We start from the raw sequence: 27,583 nt of genomic DNA, 5'->3' as shown, positions 1-27,583 counted from the left end.
ATGTAATAACAAGTTGTTTTAAAAAACAAACACTACCTTAATTTAAGACAGGAAATGAAAAGGGGATGGACAATAATTTAACAAGCGGGATGGGGATAGGAGTTTTCCTTGGTCCACCCCCTTACATCCCTAATTTTTAGTAAAGGCATGAATAAAAATAAAGGTTTGGACTTTCGAGTGATTTGAATTAAATGATAAGGAAAGGTATTTTTCTTAATTAGATCAGATCACCTTGGACTGCGAGCTGGATCACTTAAGCCCTGGGAAACCTTTATTTCTAGGACAGTGATGACAAAATCCTCGAAACAGTTTTAAAATAATGTATTCAATTATGGATTCAATGATTCACATTCTCAGAGAATGAGTACTGCAACTTCTGCAGGAGAAGAGGGGAAAAAAAAGAAAAGCAGAAGAGACTGAAGCTCCGCCAAGTGACAATCAAGATTTCTCCTTGGTATGCGATATCTAGCAGGGCGGAAGGTCTTCCGGCGGTGGTAGAACAGATTCTCCTGGCGACTTTCCATTCTCAACTACGAAAGCCATCTTCAGCCCCCACATGGTGTGGAGTTCTAGATGACAGTGCATGAACCAAACGCCTGCAAACCAATATATATAGTTAATGAACGAAAATCTTAGTTCCAAGATTTGCACATATGTTGCTTAATATTCAGAGCAGTTTCTGCAGTTGCATGTAGTATTTCAACATTGGATTACCTGGATTATCAGCTCTGAACCTTATAGCTGTCCAACCCCAGTTGGGACTCCAACTGTATTTCTCTCTGGAGGATCAATCAAGTTAAATTTAGCTGGGTCTTTCTTGGGATCAAAATTTCCAATCCCAGTCCCCACAACAAAGAAGTTGTAACCGTGAAGATGAAAGGGATGCGACTCAACCGTGAGGAGATTAGTGTCTTGTAATACCAATTCAATGGTTGAGTTGAAAGCCAACTTGCTGAGTCTTGTTCCTAAGGAAGTGCCGAGGTTAGCAGTAAGTGGTGCGCCTGTGTAATTGAATGGAGCAAAAGGGCGATCTGGGAAGTCAGTTCTAAAAACTCCATTCATATTGGAATAATGAGCTTGCAAAAGCCCAACTTTTGGCATCACAAAGGTTATATTGTTCAGTGAAGCTGTGAGCTGTGTTCCATTTTGGCAGGAGGGGCATGGGTTTTGTCCTAAACTGATGGTGTAAAAAAGATGGCGATCAACTTGAAGAGGGACGTTTGCAGGAAATTGTGGAGTGTTCAAACTCTTAAGCTTACTATTATAGCTCAAAGCAAAGTTGGTGTCATTAGGAGCAGGCGATTGGGGTAGTGTTGGGAGAATGGTGTTTGGGATGCCTTTGTATTGTAAAATTGCAGTGACAGTCTTGTTGTCCACAGGGATTGGTGCATCCATGAAAGGCCTGGCTGCCATGAAGTATCTACTTGGAGATCGCTCGGCTTTAATTAGGACGTTTGTGGTCTGGCCTGGTGCAATTAGGAGAGCTTGGGTTGTGAAGGGCTTGGTGTAGACTGCATCAATCTCCACAACTGTCATGTTATGGCCAGCAATGGCGAAGAAGAGCTCGTCATTGAGTGCAGCATTGACTATCCTTAGGAGATAAGTGTTACCTGACTCGACCTCCATGGCAAATGTATCTGAAACAAGAGAAGTAAAGGATCTAGGTCATTTTACAAGCATAACTGAAGGAACAGCCTAACCATTTTCATTTTCCTTTTTAGCTGTTTCACATTAGGGAAGAAAGGCATTTATAGAAAAACAGTGTGATTATTTACGCTTCTCAGAGCATGGGAAGAGTGGCCCTGGTTTTCCATTGATAGTATGAGCATCTGAGGTAGGGGGAGGCAAGCCCAACTTATTAGCTTGATTAACCATTGTTTCAACATCTGAATTCCACCATTCACCTGCACAAAATATCTTCCTGTTAAACGATCATTCCACTTTGAAAATTTTCAAACAATTCTAGGTGATCATCATCAATATTACCACCTACCTAGGACTATATTAGCCTCACTATAAGGTTGAGGGAATGGAAACGGAGTTCCTTCCTTAGGCATGATAACAATGGCACCATAGACTGTTGCTCTTAGCCATAAAATGTGTGCATGCCACCATAGGGTTCCTCGCTGACCCATGACTTGAAAATTGTAAGTGTAGCTGTGCCCAGTTTTGATGGGGCACTGTGTTATATAAGCTGGTCCATCAGCCCAACCGTTGCGAAATTGTTTCAAGCCATGCCTGTGTAAAACAAACAATTGCAGGCGTTTATGTGCATTTAAGCTAACTGTAATGGACATTCATGTCAAAGTATGATCAGCAATGTGTTATATCTTAATTCAACATATATACCAATGAATGGAAACATTATATTGCGCGTAGTTTGTGACATTGACAAGAACTTGGTCTCCTTCTCTAACATAAATGGTAGGGCCTGGAAACATCCCATTTACTGTAACAATTGGTTTAGCATGGCACAGCCTGCTCACATTCTTGACTTGAATCTGAGACCCAAAGAAGCAGAAGGGTAGCTTATAATAATTCAATTTGTAGATGCATTAATAAAGATCATGAATGAGAATGAACCCTAGTCAGTAGGAAAGAAAAAACATTAAGAACTTACATCAAACTGATACTTCTTTACTGCTGCATCAGCTGGAAAGGAAAGAAACCCAAGAAAACAAAAGACCAGAAAAAGTGATCCCTGGTGCCAACTAAAATGTATTGCCATGTTTCTTCGAACAATGATATTTCCTCCGTGGGCTATGGAAGTTAATTTGTGTATGTTTGGATGTCAAGGAGGAGGATGTAGTGGTTCTTATACCAGTACTGGTGGAATTGATGTATATGGTAGGTTGATGGTTTGCTGGCAGTCAAGCTTCACTAGGTAAAGCAAATGCAAAAGGGCCACAGAAAGCTTGAAAGCAAGTTTTATAAGTTGTTGAGACATCCGTGTATAGATATTATAAGAATGGAGTACCTTAAAAGGACATGATCATAATATTCAACATTGTTATCTATAAATTTTTTAAGGAAATCCAAAATGCTGATCATAGCATTCATTAGAATTTGCTTTGCAGTAACATCTTGCTAATTTGTTATTGGACTCTTCTTGTGAACCTGAATTTGGTTGGACATGATCAGTTTTTCCGGGCTGGCCGGTTTCCAACAACTACATGTTGATCTTTTCACTGAAATCAATAGATTTAGGCACCAAATTTTTTCTTCTTATGCTTAACTGGTTCAGGATTATGAATCAAATGACATCAGGAAACAGTGGAATGACAAAGTTGAAATGGAAAAAGAGCGGGGTGAAGGGTGAGGGAAGCGTCATGGTGGCCTGTGATAACGCGATTCTCAGAGTGGGGCATGTGGCCTTTCTAAGTATATATGCTTGGAAATTCATTTCATTTCTTTATTTTGAATAATTTATTAAAAATAAGAATAAAAATTAAATAAATAAATAAATAAATCCTTTTTGTACTAATTAAAATCCACTTATATCAGGCTTCAGTTCCCTTTCCCATGATGCTATAATTTATCCCTCTTCCTATTTATATTCTTATATTATTTCTGTCCCCATATCAAATACACATCATAAGCTGAGGGCCTTAAATTAGATTTTTGACAAAAAATAATCCCTTTAAAAAAAAATCAATAAACTAGCTTGACTCACAAAATAATTTCCAATTTAGTACATTTCAACCACATAAACATCTACTTTATATAATACTATAATTGGTAATTATAGTTTTGAATTTTTTTAAAATGACTAAGTTTAAAATCATAGTTGATGACTATGATTTTGAAATTAATTTTAAAGTCATAGTCACCGGTTATTATGGGTTTTAAGTTTAAATTTAAAATCATAATTAATAATTACGATTTTGAAATTGAGTTAAATTTTTTTATAAATATAAAATTATATTGTTTTATTTGAAATATTTTAGTTTATTTTTTAAAAATAAATTTAATATCATAAATTTATTATTTTATATTTTATTTTCTAATCAACTTATGTTTATTTTAAAAATAATAATAATATATGAAATTAAATAATTGATATTTTTATTTGATAAAAATTATTTTTGTTTAATTTTATTAAAAATTCGGTATTATATAAATGATTTTAAAAATTTATTAACACTTAAATTGACAATTCTCCTTGATAATCCCACTGTATTAAAATAAATAAATAAAATCATTCTCCTTGATAATCCCACTGCATTAAAATAAATAAATAAATAAATAAAATCTTTGAATGAATATGCTAAAGCATTTCTTGTTCAGCTCCTCTAGTAATAAATTGCAAAAATCACTCACAAATTACTTTCATATTTATAAAGTGTTCTATAAAGTCTGAATTATGGAACATAATAATTTATCCTATTTTCTTGGTTTTTTTCTGTAGAAAATTTTCAATCCTATCTCCTACCCATTTAAGGTTGGGATTGCAGATGGGTTAATAATTGAATGGATAGCAGAGCAGGGCTTCACTGCTTGGTGCTTATCCTAGGAAATATGGGTTTCACATCGCCTTAATAACAAAGATATTCTCACTACCAATCCCAACCCTCCCTTCTTTCTCTTTATTCTCAGTTGGCTCTGCCAACTTCCCCATAATTTCTTGCTCTCGGGTACGTCTCTTCTTCTTTACTCACTTTAACTGTATTGAGTTTTGTAATTTATGCATCCGCCCACCTGAAATTGACACTGTATTTCTTGATTATTGGATTTGGAATCTCCACTATATACAAATTGGGTTGAGTTTTCCGCTGTTGATATGCTTCCCGTATTCACATTTAACTCAGGCACTGGCTGAATTGATAAATCCCTAGTTCTGTCAACTGACAATTACCAATGTCCTTCCACAAGTATGTTTGTAGATAGAGGGTTTCAGTATTTTTCTGTGATTGGAGGCTTTCCTTGGAAAGGGTTGTTTCTTTTGGGCTTTTTGAATCAAAATATATAGTTACCATTTACCAGCCCAGTGTCACTTCTGGTTGTTCTCTCCTGGGTGTAATTCTATTTGGGATGTGGACTAGGAACCATTTTTGCCACTGTTTTATTGCTGTAATCGTGTATGTGGCAAGATAGAGCTGATAATCACTAAGGGTGCATGATACGCTGGTTTTTTATTTATTGAAGATAGGAAAATATGGGTTGATATCATTTGGGTATTTTTACATCATTGCATGCGCTAGGGACAATGTTGTTTTGGTTATGCTTTCAATTTAATAGAATATCGGGCATCCTAAGTTGAAACGTATGTTGGGTATTTTGAAGAAAGTTTAAACATAGTTTAAAGGTGGATTAGTAATTGTCATATGAAATAATGGTGAGGTTATTATGTGATTGTGATGTAAAAGATTAGAGAATAGAAGCTCCAACCATTTGGGTTCCTAGCATTTTGGCATATGACTTATTTACATTGATTGTTGAGGAAATAAATCAGGGGACTGAGAAATGTTCTCTCTATCTCTCTCTCTACACACACACACACACACACACACACACATATATAAAGATTGTTTCATGTGGCAGTTGAAGAGTTTCAAGTCAGCTATTTTGATAAGATTGTGCATTTTTCTTTACTCTTTTCAAATTATCGAGGGTCATCTATCCATAATATTCACTAGGCTATAAACCAGATGTAAATAACCATTTGTTCTCTTTGCTCTTTGGATCTCAAAAACTGCTAGACAAGAAAAAACAAATAAGAAGCAGTCTCACTTTCTCATGTTTGGATGCAATGGAAAATATTAAGGACAATGAAATATTAAGAAAATTCATTAAACTTTAATACTCTTTCATTCTTTTCATTCTCTATTTAGAAAATGAATAAATTTGGGGGGAATAGAAAAAAATTAAAAATCATTGCACTCAACTTCTTTTCTTCCTTTTCCCTTTTCTCATTTCCTTTTACTCTTCACTTGTACTTTCCCCCCTCAGTTCCTGCGACTAAAATTGAGCCTTAATGCTTATTGGTTATTTCCTGTGAGAAAGGTTACTGCCTCCTGTTACAGAAAGAAAATCATAATAGTAATAATGCTAGTGGTTCTTGAGGTTTGTGTTATGATTGGCTAGGGGAGGTGTATTTTTGGCATGTGTCTACTAGAATAATATTGAGAATTTGATTTTATTGGATTTCAATATTTGTATTCTGATGTGAAGTTATGTGCTGATGATGGATTGCTGACTTCAATGAATCACGGAAACTGTGATGCATCTGTTGTTCAAAAAGATTTTATTTTTACCATGTAAGTGTGTTGTTGTAGTCATCTGAAACCAAATGATTATAAGAAATGAAGTTCCTCATATGTCCATTTAAGCAAATAGAGTAAAAAAATTTCTCCTGAAACTCAATTCATCCAGACTTCAACACATGGATAATTATTTAAAAGGATGGTTAAACAGAAATGACTTTTATAACACCGCCGGACCCAAGTTTCTCCAAATCAAATACAAATTGCCACATAAAATAGAAGCCATTCCACAATGTTGCTATCTGAAAAACATGTGAAATATAGGATTGATTAATAGGAGCTAATAATGCACACCATGAAAATTAAATTACATGAGCAAATCAAAAGACACCACTTTGTATTCAGTAGGGTCTTGTTATCCCCATAAGTCACTCCCTTAGACAAGTTCCACTAGATCACCCAAAACTCTTACATTTTGTATTGGGCCTGTTGATCCTTTCCTATGCTAGGGCCAGCGGGCTCCTTGTGGACGGTCCCAATAGAAAAAAGAGGAGCTGCTAAGCTAATATGGAACAAGTCTCTCTTCCCTTGCTGCGGCTGGTTGTCTTAGTTTAGTTGAATGAGTTTTGAGAGGCAAAATCAAACCAAACCAAACCACTTGACCTGATCTACAACCACTTTTGATCTTCAATCAGCCTGATATATGACCACCCTTGCTTTCAAGTAGCTGGAGACCTTTTTTAAACTTCACAATGTTGGATGCTGTAGGCTTGTTAGATTTTTCACATTTCACAACGAATATCATGTCCTAAAGCTCCATTTGGCTGCCTACAATTTTTTTCCTTTCCATTATTTCATTACAGAAACAAGCCTGCGTAATTCTTACATTTCCTCTTAAATCATATTTTTGGTTGATGAGAAATTGGTAGAAATGAAAAGAAAAAATAAAGAAAATATTCTCATTGGAATGTAGATACCACTTGGTTCTGCCTCTATCTCTGACTTGTTTTTTGAACAGTTTGTTGAACCTTCACAGGTTATTAGGTAGAACAAATATTTCTTGTGCTCTCACAGATCAAATTCAAAAAGCTTAGGTCAAGATTTGGTGCAAGGTGGAATTTAAAAAAAGAACTACAAAACCTTAACCTGTCCAAACTACAAAACTTGCTCAAACAAACAAAATCAGATTCATGGACTTCAAATGAAATCCACAAATTTTCTTGTCCTCCAAATATGAAAGGTAACTAGTGTGGAGAGGAGAAAATTGAAATCTGTGAGGTAGCAAAATAACCATGCTCTAATTCATTGTTTGGATTAGGATTTTTGGGGAATGAAATTCCCCAGTGGGATTCCAGATGATTAAACCAATGAGGGGAGAGAGAGCTGGGTAGTTTAGGAATCTAAGGGCTGATTTGGGGTACTTTCCTGTTTTTGGCTTTAATGGGAAGCTAGCGCTGAAGCCAAAGTCATAATTTTCAAAGAACAATATTAGTATTGTAAAATTTTTATTAAACATAAATAGCATCTTAGAAAGCCAAAATAGAGATAAAAAGTGACAGTTTTTTGGATTCCACATTAAACTCTATTTTAAATTATAAGTTTTTTGAACCAAATTAACCAAACAGGCATGGAAGCTCTTATTGATCTTAAAATAGAACTTTTGGTTTCTTAGAAGTCAATACCAATAGGGCCAAGAGATTAAAAGAGCAAGAGATTTGCTTTTCTTTTAAGTTAAAATTTAGTCATTGTGATCAGTTACTAGGGGATGGACTGCCTTATTCCATTTGTGTCACAGTACTATTAAATTTAGAACAATCCTTCCCTGTAATATTCTATGTTAAGTAAGGGAAGCTTTTGTAAGTGATATTATCTTCATGCTTTTATTGAATTTAGTAAATATATTTATCTAATTTGCACATTGGAATGAATTATAAAATTTAGTTATATAATTACTAATTTTTCCTTTGCTTTTGAGAATAAAAATCACATGCTGCATTATGATGGACCGTATTACATTCATATTTTTTTACAGAAGAATCAAACTCGCAATTGTTTGTTAGATGGCAATCTAGAAATTGAAAAGTCTTATCTTGATGCCCTATTACATTTTCATTTTTTCTACAATAATATCAATTTTAGAATAAGGTATCATTCCCAGAGTTGCTTGTTACTTCAATTTTTTCATACTGATCTTTGACTGTTTTATCTTGATTGTTACAGTTGAAGAGTGATTTAAAAATTGAAGATGGTTCCTCCCAGGCAAGTCTAGGTGTCATGCTGAAGTTACTGTCCTGCATGAGTTAATCTGGAACGTGTAAGCTCATTTGATTATGTTACATCCTTTGGGTTTCCTATGTACGATTTTGCTTTAATCTGTAAGGCATACGAGTTCTCTGACAATAACTCAAGTTGGCACAGTGATAGAGTCTGCATCAGACTTCTTCTCTAGTAAACTTACAAAAGAAGTAAAGGCATGCCTTGTGGATGAGCTGCTTTCTTGGGAGGTATAGGTAAGACAGCAAGAAAAGTAATTAATTTCTACGGTATCTTATTTGTCATGTGCTTGGTGGTACTCTGAAATGTATTTTTGCACCAAAAAGAAAAAAAAGAAAAATGTCTGTTTTTCTAGTTATATTTTGTCTTTTTGCGAAGAGGTAAAAAGATCAGCAAATTAATGTTTAGACTCATTTATATAGGGTAAGAATGAAAAACTCTTTTAAAACATATAGTTTAGGTTTATATGTATGAATATGTACGTTTGTATTCAATATGAGGCATGCGACATTTTTAATTTTATCATCTACAAACATAAAATGGCTGCTATATTAAACACATTTTATTCAAGTAACATATTAGAGAACCCTATTGATTAATTAGAACACCAACCAGATAACTTTGCAATTTAAGCTCTTTTTTAGTACAATATTTTCCAGCAGATTTATTTTATTTATTTTTGAGAAGAATACAGCTCTCTTTAATCCAACTTAGTGGATAAATGCGTTTGAAATAAGCCCGTCATGGTGCCTAGTTGGTTAGGACAAATGTTTGAATGTGTGATAAAGGCGCACGGTCTTGGGTTAGATTTCTGTTGTTGGTTGAACGCCCTAAAGTTCCAAAGTATAATAATAAAAAACACATACTTTTAAGGTTGATTCTGTTCTAGGAAAAGATAAAAAATGCTAAAAAAGAAATTATTTTCTCATGTTTGATTTTTCCATGGAGAATATGAAAGAAAATAAAATATAATCAAAATTAATTAGAAACTCGTGTATTTTCAAATTATTTAATCTTTGTATAGAAGAGTTAAAATAAGTTAAATTAGTTTGAAATAGCATATAAAAATAATTTATTGACTTTAAATCTATTTTTTATTTCCTTCATTTTTTTTTCTTTCCTTCTACATTTTGCGCTCAAATTTTTCAAAAACCAAACATATCCTTGGGTAACCTAAAAATATTTATTGAAATGTTCAAGTTGTGGAGTCCATACCAACGAATGGTCCATCGCTGGATCCAATCATTGAGAAAGAAGCTAACATGGTCATAACGTCTTTTGATTGTATTTGGATGTTTTTAGTCCACAAGACTTGTGTCTGATGATTCTTTTTCCCATAACAGTAGCAAGGCATCAGACAAAGTAACCAAAGATATAATATGAGCTCGCTCCAACTCCTTCAGGCCTCCCCACCCTCTCTAAGCTCTGCCAAGGCTCACAAATTGCCATTATATGGCCTTGATTCATGTTCAACCATGGCCGAGCTCAAGCAGTATCATTCCCAAATCATCCGACTTGGCCTTTCAGCAGACAATGATGCAATGGGCAGAGTGATAAAGTTCTGTGCTATCTCCAAATCAGGTGATTTAAACTATGCTCTCGAAGTGTTTGATAAAATTCCTCACCCTGATGCATACATTTACAATACCATCATTCGAGGTTACTTGCAGTGGCAGCTTGCCAGAAACTGCATTTTCATGTACTCCCAAATGTTACATAAATCTGTCTCACCCAACAAATTCACCTATCCTCCTCTGATAAGAGCTTGTTGCATTGATTACGCTATTGAAGAAGGGAAGCAAATACATGCACATGTTTTAAAATTCAGGTTTGGTGCTGATGGGTTTTCTTTGAATAATTTGATCCATATGTATGTGAATTTTCAATCTTTGGAGCAAGCAAGGAGGGTTTTTGATAATATGCCTCAGCGGGATGTTGTCTCCTGGACCAGTTTAATTACGGGGTATTCGCAATGGGGTTTTGTCGATAAAGCTCGTGAAGTTTTTGAATTGATGCCTGAGAGAAATTCTGTTTCTTGGAATGCCATGATTGCTGCTTATGTCCAGAGTAACCGTTTGCATGAGGCATTTGCTCTTTTTGATAGAATGAGATTGGAAAATGTGGTGTTGGATAAATTTGTAGCAGCAAGTATGTTATCAGCCTGTACTGGATTAGGAGCCTTGGAGCAAGGGAAGTGGATACATGGATATATTGAGAAGAGTGGGATTGAATTGGACTCAAAACTTGCTACAACAGTTATTGACATGTACTGCAAATGTGGTTGCTTGGAAAAGGCCTCTGAAGTCTTTAATGAGTTGCCCCAAAAAGGAATTTCTTCTTGGAATTGTATGATTGGTGGGCTGGCAATGCATGGAAAAGGCGAGGCTGCCATTGAGCTTTTTAAGGAGATGGAGAGGGAGATGGTAGCCCCTGATGGCATCACTTTTGTGAATGTCCTCAGTGCATGCGCCCATTCAGGATTAGTTGAAGAGGGGAAACATTACTTTCAATATATGACTGAAGTTCTTGGTCTTAAGCCTGGTATGGAGCATTTTGGATGCATGGTTGACTTGCTTGGAAGAGCTGGACTGCTGGAGGAAGCAAGAAAGCTCATAAATGAGATGCCTGTGAATCCTGATGCAGGTGTATTAGGCGCTCTTGTTGGTGCTTGTAGAATCCATGGAAACACTGAATTGGGTGAACAAATAGGAAAGAAAGTAATTGAACTAGAGCCTCATAACAGTGGCCGCTATGTTTTATTAGCTAATTTGTATGCCAGTGCTGGTCAATGGGAAGATGTTGCTGAGGTGAGAAAATTGATGAATGACAGAGGAGTGAAGAAGGCTCCTGGTTTTTCCATGATTGAATCAGAAAGTGGTGTTGATGAATTCATTGCTGGAGGAAGGGCTCACCCAGAAGCTAAAGAGATATATGCCAAACTTGACGAGATATTAGAAACTATAAGATCTATTGGTTATGTGCCTGACACTGATGGGGTATTGCATGATATTGACGAGGAGGAAAAGGAGAACCCCTTATACTACCACAGCGAGAAACTTGCAATTGCCTTTGGGTTGTTGAAGACTAAGCCTGGGGAAACTCTTCGTATCTCTAAGAATTTGCGGATATGTAGAGATTGTCACCAAGCAAGTAAGCTTATCTCAAAAGTTTATGATCGTGAAATAATTATAAGGGACAGGAACAGATTCCACCATTTTAGAATGGGAGGGTGTTCTTGTAAGGATTACTGGTGAGCCTTTATGCTTGGGAACATAGATAGTGGAGGTCTTAATCCGTTTAAACAGCATCTAGCTAGACTAGCTTGGTGAAGTAGCACCTTGTCAAAAACTCCTGAGGAAGTATTATCTTAAAACAAGAGAGAATATGAAACAGTGTCATATTCAGAGGAAACTCAGACAAAGAGAATGAGCAAGATGATGGTATGGTACATCATATGAGCAAGATAAGATAATTGGTAATAAAAGATTGAGAGGAAGGACTTGAGGGGAACTTCAATTAGTCATTCTGAACTATTATTTAAGAGATTAAGATTGGTTCTGTTGCTCTGAAGACACTAAAGGCTTGGAAACCCCAACTTTACAAACAAAAATAAGTTCTTTAATGTTGCTAGAGGTACCTCTACATGCAGCAAAATCCCTCTTACCTCCATAAAATGGAGTTGGTTGGTCAATATGGGCAGGGTGTGGGAGTAGGCCATCTGAGCCAAGAGATAATGTGGTTGCTTTCCACACAAAAGCGTGTAACCATTACAATAAATCTAGTTGAGCATAAGGCTTCCTGGGAAATAACTGGTCATTCTGTTAAGGCACATAGTTGTGGGGACACAGCATCGCTCTGTAACCAGTATTTTGGTTCCATTTCTTCTTCGGTTGATCCTGTACAAGATGTTAAAGGTTGCTGGATAAAGTGTTGGAAGGGGTGGGTGAGGAAAATTTTAGTGCAGGTAAAACCATTTTGTTTGTTTGTTTTTAAATTAAGTTGTTTTTTGTTCTTCACTGTGACCTAGTGCCTGCTGAACCAACTTTGCTTCACCCAACTTTATTTTGCAGGTGATCTCTGAGAATTCTACTAGTTTGGGAGGCTGCTTGAAGAGAAGAAGAGTTTGTTCTGGCTTCACCTTCAATATCATACCTTTAATTTCAGAAAAATTCTACCATACGAAGGAGGTATCATATCGATAATACGCTTGAACAGTGGTTTTGAGTGTTAAAGACTGACCCTTAATTTCATTTTGATTACCTGAATCATTTCCTCTTAAGAATTTGATTCAAAAATAAGGTAGGAGCAGTGTACTTTTTACTAAGTTCAACCTAAGCTCAACTGAGTTTAAGTGATGGAATGGAAGCTCATTCTTGAGTAATGTTAATCTTATTGTCACACTCTTAGGTCCTGTTTGGCTTGGCTTTTAAGAAGCCATACAAGTTTCTTTTTGATTGGCTAATCAAAAGCATTTTTGGCATTCAAAGTGAATTGACAAATCTGTTGATGATGCACGACTATACTTGCAACTTAGATAGATCAAACTTGATTCAGTTCAGACTTAATCAGGCTACATGATCCTGGTATCTTGTAATTAAGATAAATCTTAAATAAAAATATGTCAATTCATACCCATTAGAACAACTTATAATCAATTGTTCATTAAAATAAATATTAAATTGTTTAATTATAGGTGTTCGTTATTTATAAAAACATATTATTATCTTGTTTTTAACCATGGTTTCAAAAAAGAAAGAAAAAAATATTAAAAAGTAATTTTTTAATATTTAATTTTACTGTAAAAAATAGTAAAGAAAATCAATTATAATTTAAATTAATTAAAAATTCAGACATTTAATAGATTTAAATAAGTAAAATAAATTTAAAATAATTTATTAACTTTAAAGTTTTATTTCTTTCATCCCTTTTTTCTTTTTTTCTAATATTTTTCTTCAATTTTTTTTAGAACAAAACATGATTGATTGGTATCTGATTTCATGCCTCCCCTAACCTAAAATTGGGTATGAAATTGAAGTGAATGAGACTTGCATAAACGTTGTTCAAATTCAACCTTGCCTAACTCATTTAAATTTTAACAATTTATGGGCGGTCACTGTCAATGTAAAACATAGGCTTCTCAATTCATCTTGTTTCTAGGAGGAGTCAATGGCAAATAGAGGCCACATTTTGACCCTTTTCCTCCCACGCTAGTAGGGCCTAGGCTCCTACAACCAACCCCTATGAACATATCATCTTCAGTCTTTTTCAACATTCAAGATTCCATAATTCGAAGTCCGAGTAAAACAACCACAAACATGATAAAATTGACCCAAGACCACTTAGAGATAGAGCCAAATTAAGATGGTCCTCCCCACCCAACGAAATGGAACCACTAATCACAATGAGTTGCTTCTTGAGGTTAAAGTAATGGGTCCCGTTACTCTATTGAATCGATATCTATTGAAAAACACGACCATTTACACCGCGTTAGGTATAAAATTTGATCTCATTACCTCGCACGTAATCCACGTTTAACTATTTTGTACTTTAATATCATATATTTGTTTCATAATCCAATAATCTAGATTCATCAGGCACTCTCAATGGTCAAGATTACAAGTTCTATAACCATTGAATCAATACCCTTGAATTTTTCTAAATTAAGATAATAACATATTGCTTCATTTGTTAAGAAGCATGATATATAAATTTAACCAAAATCTTATAAGTTTAAGCTTTTAAAAAAATCGAAATCTCAACATAATATCAAAATTTGATTTAACGAGAGGTCTCAATCTAACTCATTTTTCACAATTTACATTTCTTATTCTGTCCTCTTTCCATCAGAGGAGGGGGTTATCCATCGAATAAAAGTTTTTCTAACAATATATATTGATTAAGAAAAATTGATACATATATATTTTTTTGGCAATACATTATGAATTCTTTGCTACCCAAAATTTGAGTTAACTTCTATGATTATTTTGATTGGTCAAGGGGACAATTACACCTATATCAATTATTTGATTGCATATACATATAAAATTAGGTCCAACCTGGACTAATGCCACATAAAATATGAGGAGCCACAAACTTTGTGAAAGGATGTGATTAAATGGTTTCCTAGGACCATGTTGCTTGTGATGGAGAATCAAATCCTTGGCTGAATCCTCTAGAATGTTTTGTAGTAGCATTAACTATTGTTGTTGGTAGTTTAAATGTCAACTCACATGCATTTCCTTAACTGAGAATTCATCAACTTTTCTTGTTGGGGAGTAAATGCAATTTTTCTTTTCACAATTTTTTATACTTCAATGTAGTTTGTCTCTGTTTGTAATGACTTCCCATGTTTAAAAAAATGTGTTCCATTTTACTACCTTATGGAGTGAGGGAAAAAAGGAATATATTATAATGATGTTCATTTGGAAAGATATCAATATATTTACATTAATTTTTAAAAAGTTAAAAAGTCTGTTCCGAGCTTATTAAGAACTTTTATATCTGTTAATTAAGGCCATTCAAATGACTTGTAAGTTAGAAAAGGAAAAAAGAACTTAATAGCTCATTATAGAAGCTCTATTTTGGATTATATCGAAAAAAAAATCATATTATTTAATAAAAATTTTATAACATTAGTACTATTTTTTAAAATTGCAATTTTAGCTTCAACTTAAAAAAAAATTATCCCGAGACATTAATCTCTTTAATATAAATTAAATCCCTTGAAAAAAATATAGAATGTGAACCTTCTTGTCGTCTATGAGCATTTCCAAAAGTTTAGGAATTTTCATTTTCTTAAAACTCGAAATGATTTTCATTTTGAGATTATCTTTATAGACAAGTGAAGATTATCTTGATTTTTTGATACAAACATCCCCAAATTGATCTCATATTAAAAACAAAATGCATGTCAGTGTAAGAATAAAAATTGTATTAAGGTTTTTTATTGATCAAAGTAGTCCATTTGGTCAAGACGAATACTAAGAAGTATGATTCCAGTAAGTGACATATGGTTCGTTCGAATTCTACCACTAATAATACCTGAAATTTACCTAATGTTGATTGTTATGAGATGACTAGCACCTTGAGATTTGGGTCTCTATAAAGAGTCTTAAGGATAAAAGTCCATCAGTTAAAATAATAAATAATAAATAATAAAATTGTATTAATAATATAATTCAAATAACTCTCATCATCCCTAATGACCCATTTTTTTCATTCTACTCTTTATCATTTAAGGGACTATTAAAAAAAAGTCAATCTCCTTATTTATTCCAAGTATAGGGTGATGCATGTGCAAATATAAGAAATATAAGGATTAATAATGCAAATGTTAGAATCAACAACTTGATTCAACGCTCGTGTTTTTGACTTAAATTAGTTTTAAAGAAGAATCAAATCCTTCAAGAAATCCTTGATCTTGTATTCTACTAAGTAGATTACTTGTCATGAATAAGAAGTCAAAAGGAAACTTGCTTGTTCGGTGTTAAAGAAAAATAATTTTCTTCCAATAGCTTGCTTGTTTGGTAGACAATCAAACTACCTATATTATAATTTTTGAAAGCAAGAATAAGACATAAGGTTGTATTTGATTCTTGGAAAATTTGAAAGAAAATGTTAGGGAAAGAAAATTGAGAGGAAAGGTAGGAGGAAAAAAAACCTTAAGGTAACGTTTGTTTCTTAGAAAGTTTGAAGAAAAATGTAAGAGAAATAAAATAAAGAGTAAAAATATAAGGAAAGTAAAAATTAGATTTAAAGTTAATAAATTATTTTTATACACTATTCAAAATTTTTTTTCACTTATTTGACTCTTTTATATAGAGATTAAATAATTGAAAAATGTATAAATTTTTTAATAATTTTAATTATATTTGGGTTTTTTTTTTTTCATATTTTTCATAGCAAAACTAAATATGAGAAAATTATTTTGAGGTTATATTTGGTTTCCAAAAAATTTGAGGAAAAATATTGGGAAAAGAAAATAGAGAGAAAAAGTGGAAGGAAAAAAAAAGAAAAATAAAAAATAAACTCAAAATCAATAAATTTTTTTGTGAAGAGGGGTTTTAAATCTAACGAAAGTCGAAGTTTTCAAGGGATTTGATAGGAATGACAAAGTCTTTCCTAATATAATGGGAATGTTGAAAATTGATGTTTGGGAAAGAAGAGAATTGGAAGGATTTGGAGAAGATTTTGAGGGAGATGAAGTAGTATTTTTATTTGTAGTGTTTTTAATTAAAATGTTTTTTTAAGTGTTTTAAAAATAACCACCTATCAAGGAAAACACTACAAGTGATTTTCCAACATTATAGAACATTAAAAGCCTATTTGGTAATGATTATCGGAAGAATTTTTAACTCTTCTAACACTTAAAAGATAAATTTTTTTAAGTTTAAAAAAATGTTAAAAACGCTTCTTATAATCATTGTCAAATACATTTTTAGAGTGTGTTTGGAAATGATTCTAGGAAGTATTTATAATCTTTCTAATATTTGAATTTTTTTTAAAGTGTTAAAAATGCTAAAAAAACTTCTTAAAATCACTATCAAATACACTTTTTGAATGCATTTGACAGTGATTAAAAGAAGTGTTTCTAACTTTTTTAATACTTGAAGGATGAAAATTTCCAAATATTACAAATGCTAGAAACACTTCTTAGAATTACTATAAAATACACTCTTAATAAAGTTTTAAAAATGAAAATTTTGGAAACTTACTTTTTGTTATGTAAGATATTACAAAAAAAATATAATTAAAAGCATATTTGTTAGTTTATATTCAAATACTAAGAGTGCATTTGGAAATAATTTTAGATAACGTTTCTAGTATTTCTTAAATGATAAAAAGTTTCAGGTGTTAGAAATATTAAAAGCGATTCCTAGAATCACTACTAAACAAACTCTAACTTTTCTATAACTTATAAATGCAATTAACAAAAGCATTTTTTCTAAAAACTTATCTCAAATGAGATCTACAATAAGATTTTGTTTGGCAAACGAGTCTAGGAAACATTTTTACCTTAGAAAGTGTTTTTGAAAAAAACACTTCTTGAGAAGACACTTCGAATCCATCTAGAAGTGATTTTAGGAAATGCTTCCAACATTTTTAAAATTTTATTATTCAAGTGTTGGAAATATTAGAAACGTTTTTTAGAATTATTGTCAAACTCACTCTTCCACTAAAAACACTTTGAGTTTGAAGTATGATTACAATATTTTTAGTGGAAATGTTTTCTTTAAAAGTATTAATAGAAAAATCATCTATCATATGTTTTTCTAGAAAATATTATAAGTAATTTTCAGTAGTAAAAGTAATTTTTTATTTTTTATTTTTAAAAGTGTTTCCTAAATTTTGTAAAATACCTAATTTTTTTAAAAAAAATACTTTTTATGCTAACGCTCATTGTCAAACATACTTTAAAATTATAGTACCAAATATTTCAAAATATTTAAGTATAATTTCAAATTAAAACTAAATAAAAATTTATTGAATATATGCATTCTTACATCAACAGGTTCCAACAAATTACCAAATTTGGTTGAAAAATCTAATTTTTGTAAACTTGAAAGTGTGTTTGGTACATAAGAATACGAAAGTAAATAGAAACAAGCATGGAGGTAAATCTCAAAGCTATTGGAATTACACCAATATATGGTGATACCATGCCAAATATAAGGAACATTACACTTTTAAGAATTTGATGTGCTTTCTAGGATGAAGTTTCATATTGTAAACAATTAAATTTCCCTCTGAAACTCGTAGACTTTTTTTTTTTTTTTTTTTAATATTATTTAATTTATTAATCAATACTATTATTATTTCTTAAAGAGTCCACTTACTTAAATTTTACTCTTAATTGAGTGCTTTGACTTCTAATAATTTATCATTGTCAGGGCAGGTATTATAGGTTGGAAACAACTTGTAACATACTTCTAATTCCACCATGGATAAGAAAGAAAATAAAGAAAATATTTGCTTCTTTTTAGATTTGAGATGGTTGAAGAAGATGGAGTCAAGCAAAATGGGTGGTTGATGCTAAAGGTTGAACCACAAATCTAGTGAATGATGTTTTATTTTATTTAAAGAAAAAAAAACAAATCTTTAAGAAGTTTTACTATCTCATAAGTTTTATTTTTATGCAAGAAATCATTTCATTTTGCAATGGTCTCAACCAAATGTTTGGCTTCCTGAAAACTCTCTAGCTCCATCGCATCAATAACAACACGTAGCCAAAGGAGGGATATATATGGTAAAAGGATGATGCTTTCTAGTAAACCATCTAACTTAAGGGTAGTTGCTCTCCCTACTCAATGGGCTCCTATGTAGGCATATAATCTATACTATCATCTCTACTCAATCCATATCACGATCTCTCATCTACAATTGACTCATCAACTTACATTTCCCTAGTTCTAGATTGTTATGATGAGGAAGGGGTAGGTAATAGCTCAATCAAATCATTATTTGTGCCTTTGGGCTATTGAATTTATTAAAATCTTTTAAGGTTTCATCCTCTTGAAAGACCGCATCTCTACTTCTCACAACTTTACTTTAATTCGATTCCCTAACTTAAACCCAAACTTGTCATCACCATACCCAACAAAAATGTATGGAATTACCTTACCATCAAGCTTGGATCTCTATTCTTTGGGAATATGCACAAACACTTAACACTCAAAGACCCAAAAGTGAGAATAGGAATTTTTTTTTTTCTAATATGGTACATCACATACCAATGACCAATCTCTCTTCAATCCCAACAACTTATAGGTTAATTGCTACCTTTGAGATGGTAGCTGACCCTTCATGGTATTTGGATTCAATAATGACCAACCCACCTAATTGTAGATCTCAATAACATATCTCTAGTTAGATTAGCAAGGATCAAAGAAATTAGTTATTGGTAATGGCATTAGTTTACCCATTCTTTGGATTGACCATTCTTTTATCCCATCTTCTTTGATCTAAATCCTTGCATATGAGAAATATCTTCCAAGTGTCAAATATTAAGACAAATTTAATTAGTGTTGCTAAATTCTCTTCTAACATCGAAGTAATACTTGAATTTCATCCTCATATTTTCTTTTTGAAGGATTATGAAAACTAATCAAATATTGCTTTAGGGACATTCTAATCACAAGGGTCTTTATTAGTTTAAGCTATCTCCTTTACCATTTAATGAAAAGTCTTCATCAATTTAAGTGAACTCAACATTCTACTTTTCAGTTCACCTCCTTAAGTTTTCCTAGTCCTAGCTCTAGTTCATTAGATGGCATTGGTATTTAATGGCTTGAATGGGTCAAGACGTATGGCCTTTCAAAAGCATCATTTGGGGGGCTTGATTTTGAAGCCTAGTTTTCCACTCTGTTTTCAGCTATATATATTACGAGGAGTGGAGTTGGCATAAAAACATCAATTAGGCCATTACATTTTCTTTTTTGAAATTCCAATTCTGGTCTTCATTGGTAGTTACTTTTTGCTTACCCACTACTTTTTTGACTTTGTCTAGGCCGATGGCCTTCAATAAGCTCTTTTGGTACGCATACTCTTTTGTCAAACATGGCCACACTAACTTCTACCTTATAAATATCTTATAATTAAATAATTAAATTGGCGAGCTAATTAAATATATTATAAATATCAAACATGCACGCACACCATAATGAACCAATAGATAGTTGTCTTGGAACACCAATACGAGTTAACCTTATAATGATCGTGTTTTTGAGAACACGATCATACGATCATATTCACAATAACACAGCTACATGACCGTGTTTTTGATAACGCAATAATATAATTTTGAAGAATATTTTTTTATTACAAACAATTATCATCCCGGACAATCAAAAGGTGACATGTAAACCCATAGTGAAAGATAAAAACTAAGGAATGTTTTAAAGAATTCAAGGGAAAATTCAAGGTGACTATAGATGGTACCCAATACAAATGGGTAGATAAATAATATAAAAAAAAATCATTTTTAGATTTCTACACGAGTTTAATAAATTAAAAAAATAAACATATAAAAAAATATATAAATTCTCCTTAATTAATTGCAGATGTAGTAGCTGTAATCCATTGTTTCTTAAGCACAACAAAGTAATTAAAAGCAAAAAATAATGCCAAAAAAAAAAAAAGAAAGAAGCAAAGTTGGTATTCTCCATCACAAGTCACGAGATGCCATGGACTACCCACACCATAAATATTATTATAAAATGCATCTCCACTTGGCTCAAAAACTTTAAGACTCTTTTGCCTTACTAATATTATAACATTGTGGCACAAGCATCCAATGCTATATTTTATTCTTCTCTAAACTTTTCCATTAAGAATCAATTAAAGTCAAAAGTCCATCCACCAATTTGAGGAATATATGGCAAAGTGGGACACATAAAAAAACATTGACTAATTAAAATTAATATCCCTCCATATCTCATCCCTTTATTTATTTTGTTTGTCAACTCACTCAAAGTATAAATTGCACCAAGTATTGGGACTCATAATGCAAATAGTCTAAGTACAAGAACTCTTCCATAATCTTTCCCTCTTTCTTTTATTGACTAAGTTATTTTGAATGAAGAATCAAATCCCTTGGCAGATCCTTTTGAATGTTGTTGAATGGCACTAAATCAACTATTTTGACTTTTTGCCAATTTAAAATTTGAATTAATCCTAGAGTGCTCAAATTTTATTCATAATTAAGATTAGATAAAAATTTAATTATTTAATTTTTATAAAAAATAAATAAAATAAATTTTAAAAAAATATAAAAATAATTTATAAATTTTAAATATTTTTTTTCTCATTATTTTTTTTTCTTTGCAACCAAGAAGGGGCAAAAACCTTCACTTTTTATTTTCTTTTATTATAATGAATTTTGGTGAAAGACAATTTTGACCCTCTAGTGTTTCTATTTTTATAGTGATATGCCATTTTTGGGCAAGGGCAAATATGGTATCTTAGTATTGAATTTAAAGTGTGGGTTTGGATCCATTGTCCACCCACACATTGTGGACTTATTTATTTTCCACCTTTTTCAAGAGATTTACAAGAATCTAATTCTTTGAATATGGGATTTGGGATGGAATCAATCTATTTATTTTATTTTTAATAAAGTAGGGCTTAAAAGAGTTGACCCAAGAGCACAATTAAAAAGCTGAAGAAAAGATTGTACAAGAATATTTAAATTTCAATGTTCAATTATTCTTCGGTGGTTACACCTTATAATATATGATTACGTGATTTCAAATATTCAACCAACTTTATAATAATATTATTATAAGGAATATTAAAATACTTTTTTTTTTTTTTAATTATAACTACTTCACAACCCCAATGTCAAGTTGAGCTCTTCACCTTTGACATCCTATATGCATAGGTGACACGATGTGATTGATCTCATTTTTCGATGGATGCCTTTTGGGTATCGTAATTGAATCTTAATTTTTATTTTAGTTTTGAAATTAGAATAATTCTTATAAGGTGTTTGGTAAATCAATTTATGACTTAATAATTTAATTTAAGTTATTAAATGGATTAAGTATATTTGATAAAATAACTTAATATTACACTTTAAAGTCATTTTTAACTTTAAGTAATAAGTCAAAATAATTAACTTATTTTTAATCTCATTTTTTTTTTGCCTTATTTTAACCACACTAGTGAAAGTATATTTTAGAATTATAATTCTACATCCATAACTAATTTTTCATAATAATATTTTATGATTGTCTTATATCTATAATATTTAGATATGAATATTTAACAAATAAATTTATTGTTTAAGATTAGTGAAAATATAATTATTAGTTAAAATAAAAGAAAATAAATTTTAAAAACAATTTAACTTCAGATTAACTTAAGTCCTTAAATAATAAATATTAAATTTTATCAAATGCCCTCTTAAATTCGATCCAAATAAAATTATTTTTATTTAATTAACTAATAATCAAAGTGTTGCCCCATAATTTGATAGTGTCATGGATAATCATGCCTCTACCATCACACAAGACTAAAGGAATTTGCAATTGAGTAGAGAGAGAGAGAGAGAGAGAGAATGCTTCTCAAATCCCAATTATAATAAGCATTCATATGGACCCATTATCATAAATTATGAGACTCCACCTTCACAATGAAAGTTCTTATTGAATGCAAAGCAATCTCTAAAGGGATTGTGCTGTCCCTTTATAATTTTGCCTTTTTGCCCAATTTCAACCTGTTCAATATTTATCATCTTGCATTATATTGATTCAGGAACCAAATCATTAAGATATGGACCCTAATGCACTCTATACAAATATTAAAAAATGCCAAATATCAATCCATACAACCCATTTTTAAGTGGGAAATTGAAACCCACTAAGGACTCAGTAACTTCTTATCATTTTCAATAAGAAGGCTATGAAAAGCAGGCTTCTTGTTTAGTACAAATGGCCACCATTGCTTGACTTCATTGATTTTTTTATTTTTTTATTTTTAATTTTTTTAGTATACAATTAAAAATATTTATAACGTGGAAAATTAGGTGGAAACACATGCTGTAGAATGAGGCATGTAGCTTGAATTTCAGTTCTATAAACCAAGTTGGAGTTTCTACTCAAATTTTTTCCATTCTTTGCTGTGCCCAATGTTTAATGGGATAAACTTTTTTCAAATATATATATATATATTTTAATTACAAAAGAAATAATTGATTGAGTTGAATGAATTAGACTATTTATACATGATTTTAAACAATTTTTTTTATATTTTATTTTTAAAATATTATAATTTGGATAATTAAAAGCATTTGCTTTAACTTAATCCACAAGTTGATTTCAAATTAGGTCGAGAAGACCCACTTGTGAGACAACATTGCATTGCAAATTAAAAAATTCCAAACCCAACCCACCCCACCCACCTGCAAAAACCTAATTACAATTAATTTTAATTTTAATTTTAAAAAAAATCATTTAAAGGACATTAATTAATTAGACCCATTCAGTCGACCCGGGTGCCCACCGGGTCGATCAGCTCCGGAAGGTGTGACTTCGGGTCAACTCCACACGTTATTCGTAAAGCGTTGACTCTCGTTGGTCACGGAAACCACACCTAATTAATAGGCACCAGCTAATTTTCATGACTCATTAAAAAAGGATGCCACGTGGCGACATGCTACGGGTCCTACCACATGGACCTTCCCAACGAATATTGAAGTCGTAGTCAACTCTCTTTGGAGGAGTCCCACCGTTGGATTACCCCGATGTGATCGGACGGCCCAGGAATCAGGTACCGCCTGCACCCGGTTTCTGGAAAAAGGCGGTCAACAATTTTCAGATTAAAAACATCATTACCTCCACGTGATCACCACTTTAAGTCAGCTTTGTTTCGTCCCAATATATCGGGAATTTCTCTTTTATCAAAGGATAATCTCGTAATGAATTAGGTTTCATTTTGAAAAATATCTTTCAGTTACATATTAAATCAATGGACATTGGACATACGACATGAAAAAGATTGTTTCGTTATATACAAGGGAAAGTTCTAAAACGAGGCAAAAAATTTAATCAGACTAATGAGGCCGTGGTCAAATAATTATTTTAGTAAAATGAGTTTGATTCAATGTATCAGGGAAGATTTATCATAGGATATTAGCATATTATATAGTCGAATTAGGAAATATGTTAAGGACACGTGTCTAAGACATGCACGTGTTTGGAAATTTAACAGTCAAACTATAGTTCTAAGATGGTGAGGAGAGTGATGGGCACGGTAATTGACAGGCATGTGATGGCTATGTTTACCTCGTATTAAAAATTCTCACGACTTTCGTATTATGTATTTTGACCATCCATAGATAATCGATTTAATACTTGGAAATATTTACATAAAATAAAAAATTTATATTTTTCAGCCGTTCAAACCAACGACTCGGAGTGGTTAAGACGCCAAAAGTCTTAGATACGTGAGCTACCGGAATCTTGATCCATTTGGCGTCTAACCAAACGCACCTTTAATTTGAAAGGCTTTGAATTTCAGAAATGAAGTCTGAATGTGTCGTCAACAGGCAAAAATTTCGCCTTCCCTCCCCCAAAATTCAAACAACGTGTGCTGCTAACACAGTACGAACCCTTTAGGCTTTGTATTCTTTTTTTCTTTTATTTAGGTGGGCCCCACCACTCACCTTCCATAGAAATCTTCAAACCTCCCTTAGCCGTCAGATTAAAAAAGGGGTTTTGACCCAAACTTGCTCATCCGGTCACCTGTCACCTCCTCCCTCCATTATAACCCCTCCCCCTCCCGTCTCTTCCTCTTACTTCGCTACACGCCTCTCCAACTTCTATCCCTTCAAGCCTTTGATGGTCGCCTAAGCTTTTAGGAGAGAGACATCTTCCTTTGTCTGGTAGTCGTCTCCAATGGCGGTTGAGCTTCTAGGGTTTTCCAAAATGGATGAGCAGATCGCGATTCAAGATGCGGCTTCGGCTGGATTGAAGAGCATGGAGCATCTGATCCGCATGCTGTCTCATCAGACCAATCAAAACCACAACATGAATCAGCTCGATTGCAGGGAAATCACAGATTACACCGTTTCCAAGTTCAAGAAGGTCATTTCCATCTTGAACCGTACCGGCCACGCCCGCTTCCGCCGCGGGCCGGTTTCTTCTTCTGATTCTCCCTCGTCTTCTACCTCCTCTGTGGCTCCTCAGACTCATGCCCTTACTCCTGCTCCTGTCACTTCACTTCCCGTTCCTCCGGCGGCGCCGCCTCCGGCGAGTTTTGTTCAGCGGCAGAGTTTGACGCTTGACTTCACTAAGCCTAATCTTGTGAGCTCCAACCCTGTGAGTAGCGATGTGGTTTCTACGAGTCAGTTCAGCAAAGAGAGCTTCGGCTTATCGCAGCCTATGTCGTCCGCGACAAATTCGTCATTTATGTCGTCGATCACCGGAGACGGCAGTGTTTCTAACGGAAAGCAGGGGTCATCTCTGTTTCTAGCTCCAGCGCCGGCTGTTTCTGCCGGTAAACCTCCTCTCTCATCTTCTTGCCGGAAGAGATGCCACGAGCATGATCATTCCGATGATATCTCCGGAAAGTACTCCAGCTCCGGCCGTTGCCATTGCTCTAAAAGAAGGTATGGGTTGCTCTTCACCTGCGGTGCATATTAGCAAATTTTAGCATCTTTTCAGTTGTTGAACCAGATGTTTGTTTTGTGAACCTAACCTATTGTTATCGATAGGGAGAAAAAATAATAAATAAATAAAGGGACAAAAACGTGGAAAATCGTGACACGAAGCCACCACTCGGTGTAAAATCTGTCGAGTTTTCTTTTGACTCGGACGGAAATCGAGTTACCTACTGGGCGTCTTACCTAGTCAAAGCACCGAGTCAAAAACTGAGTTTGAAGTTCTAAAATTTAGTCGGTAACTCGGTCTGAGGCTGACGTGCGCCTGCATGGTGGACTTTTGTTCCCCTGTCACTTTCGTCCGGTGGACGAATCTCCGAACGCACCCGGCCGACAATCCCATATTCTTGTGCGATTGACATTGAACATCCATGGCTCATGATGGTCATAATAATAAAAAATTTATTTTCATTTCAGGAGATCTCGGGTGAAGAAAACTATTAGAGTGCCGGCAATCAGTTCGAAAATCGCCGATATTCCTGCGGACGAGTACTCGTGGAGAAAGTACGGCCAGAAGCCAATCAAGGGCTCACCATACCCACGGTAATACTGTGCTCCCTCACATCTGCAACCGTTGAATTTCTGTGAGGCGCCCATATGAAGACCCCATCTGATAATATGTTTGAATGTTGCCTTTGCAGTGGTTATTACAAGTGCAGTAGCATGAGAGGGTGTCCCGCTAGGAAACACGTGGAGCGGGCCTCAGATGATCCAGCGATGCTGATCGTGACGTACGAGGGGGAGCACTCTCACTCACAGGTCGCGATGCAGGAGATGATACCCCACGGAGGAGTGGGCTTGGTGTTCGAGTCAACTTAAAAAAAAAGGACTCTAGTAGATTAACGTGGGGAGCGGTGGGAATGGGTTGGATCTGTAAATTAAGAAGGGAAGGGAGGGCATAATGGGGAAAGCAGTGTTGAGTGAAGAAGTGGTCCCCTTTGTTGAATTAGATTAAATTAAATTTAATTAAATGGACGACTTGAGATTCGTCTTCATCTGCGACTTTTGATTCTTAATAAGAAAAGGGAATCTTGGTAGTGGGTAAGGCTGCTACGCAACTGGGAAAACCATGGCCACTTGCGTATTACAGGTCAACTCCGAGCAGTTCACCTTCCGTTGTCCCATTAAGTACTTAGCTACTGTGGGGTTTTATTTGTCAAGTCCGTGATAGGGACGTTAGACCACCTTGCCCAAACATTCATTGTATCATTTTGACCATATGCCTCTGGAATCAGCGGGTTTGGATTGACTCCTCAAATATTTTTTCACCTTTATTTTTAAATATATTCCCATTATTCGCCTCATGTGATGTGATTGACGGTGCCTTAAGGCGAGTAAAAAGGAAAATTAGGATTGACGCCTGTGAATTTTAGTCATGGCCAAGCAAATGCATGCTTCAATTGGGCCAAAGCCCAAAATAACCAACGTATTAGGTTGCCAGCCCTTTGATGAGTTGGTTAACTTGGTTTTGATGGAAATTGACAATTGAGAATTATGGTTCAAGTGAAGGTAACCCAAATGAATGATCCCAATTTAAAATCCGAGATTTGTAGAATCCACATCCGAACAGTGGAATAAAACTAGTAGAAACAAGCTATGAAGAAGAGAACCTATCAAGATCAGTTGAAGTGTGTAATCATCGTACTTGTACTAGATTTCACTCCCTTTGAAATAATCTTGGTGTGGTCTATCACAACAGTATAATGGTATATTCCAATCATGAAGGTAGTAGCACTACTAGTTAAGAGTGTTTCTCCCGGTTGATTTTCAGGAAGGGTGATTGCAAAATACTGAAAGATCAAATTTCTATTTTCTAGAATATGACTCTTTGGTTTTTTTAGATAGGGTTTTTCTATGGTTTTTTTTCTTCAATAAGGAGCAAGTTTCTTTCTTTCTTCCTTTTTTTTTTTTTTTTTTTCATCAACAACGAGTGAGTTTCTATCTTTTC

The 27,583-nt window shown here is 33.7% G+C and overlaps 2 protein-coding genes and 1 pseudogene across 3 annotated transcripts; 2 read left to right on the top strand and 1 right to left on the bottom strand.

Moving 5' to 3' along the window:
• Nucleotides 1–294: 294 nt before the first annotated feature.
• On the bottom strand, nucleotides 295–2,733 carry LOC117912110 (annotated as a pseudogene).
• Nucleotides 2,734–4,457: 1,724 nt separating this feature from the next.
• Nucleotides 4,458–12,968, top strand: LOC117912108 (pentatricopeptide repeat-containing protein At5g66520-like). Of its 2 annotated transcripts, XM_034826575.1 has the most exons (5): nucleotides 4,458–4,634; nucleotides 8,424–8,517; nucleotides 8,622–8,713; nucleotides 9,821–12,441; nucleotides 12,548–12,968. In XM_034826575.1, the coding sequence occupies exon 4, from the start codon at nucleotides 9,857–9,859 to the stop codon at nucleotides 11,729–11,731; it is 1,875 nt and encodes a 624-aa protein (XP_034682466.1). In that variant the 5' UTR covers nucleotides 4,458–4,634; nucleotides 8,424–8,517; nucleotides 8,622–8,713; nucleotides 9,821–9,856; the 3' UTR covers nucleotides 11,732–12,441; nucleotides 12,548–12,968. The 2 variants fall into 2 exon arrangements, with proteins under 2 accessions (XP_034682466.1, XP_034682465.1); XM_034826574.1 differs by having other exon boundaries at nucleotides 8,424–8,713.
• Nucleotides 12,969–24,760: 11,792 nt separating this feature from the next.
• On the top strand, nucleotides 24,761–26,917 carry LOC117912111 (probable WRKY transcription factor 17). Its single transcript, XM_034826576.1, has 3 exons — nucleotides 24,761–25,584; nucleotides 26,053–26,178; nucleotides 26,277–26,917. The coding sequence occupies exons 1-3, from the start codon at nucleotides 24,872–24,874 to the stop codon at nucleotides 26,452–26,454; spliced, it is 1,017 nt and encodes a 338-aa protein (XP_034682467.1). The 5' UTR covers nucleotides 24,761–24,871; the 3' UTR covers nucleotides 26,455–26,917.
• Nucleotides 26,918–27,583: the final 666 nt, after the last annotated feature.

The sequence above is a fragment of the Vitis riparia genome, chromosome 4 (assembly GCF_004353265.1).
Source record: "Vitis riparia cultivar Riparia Gloire de Montpellier isolate 1030 chromosome 4, EGFV_Vit.rip_1.0, whole genome shotgun sequence".
In the NCBI taxonomy this organism is placed as follows: Eukaryota; Viridiplantae; Streptophyta; class Magnoliopsida; order Vitales; family Vitaceae; genus Vitis; species Vitis riparia.
This window is presented reverse-complemented; position numbering and strand designations above follow the sequence as displayed.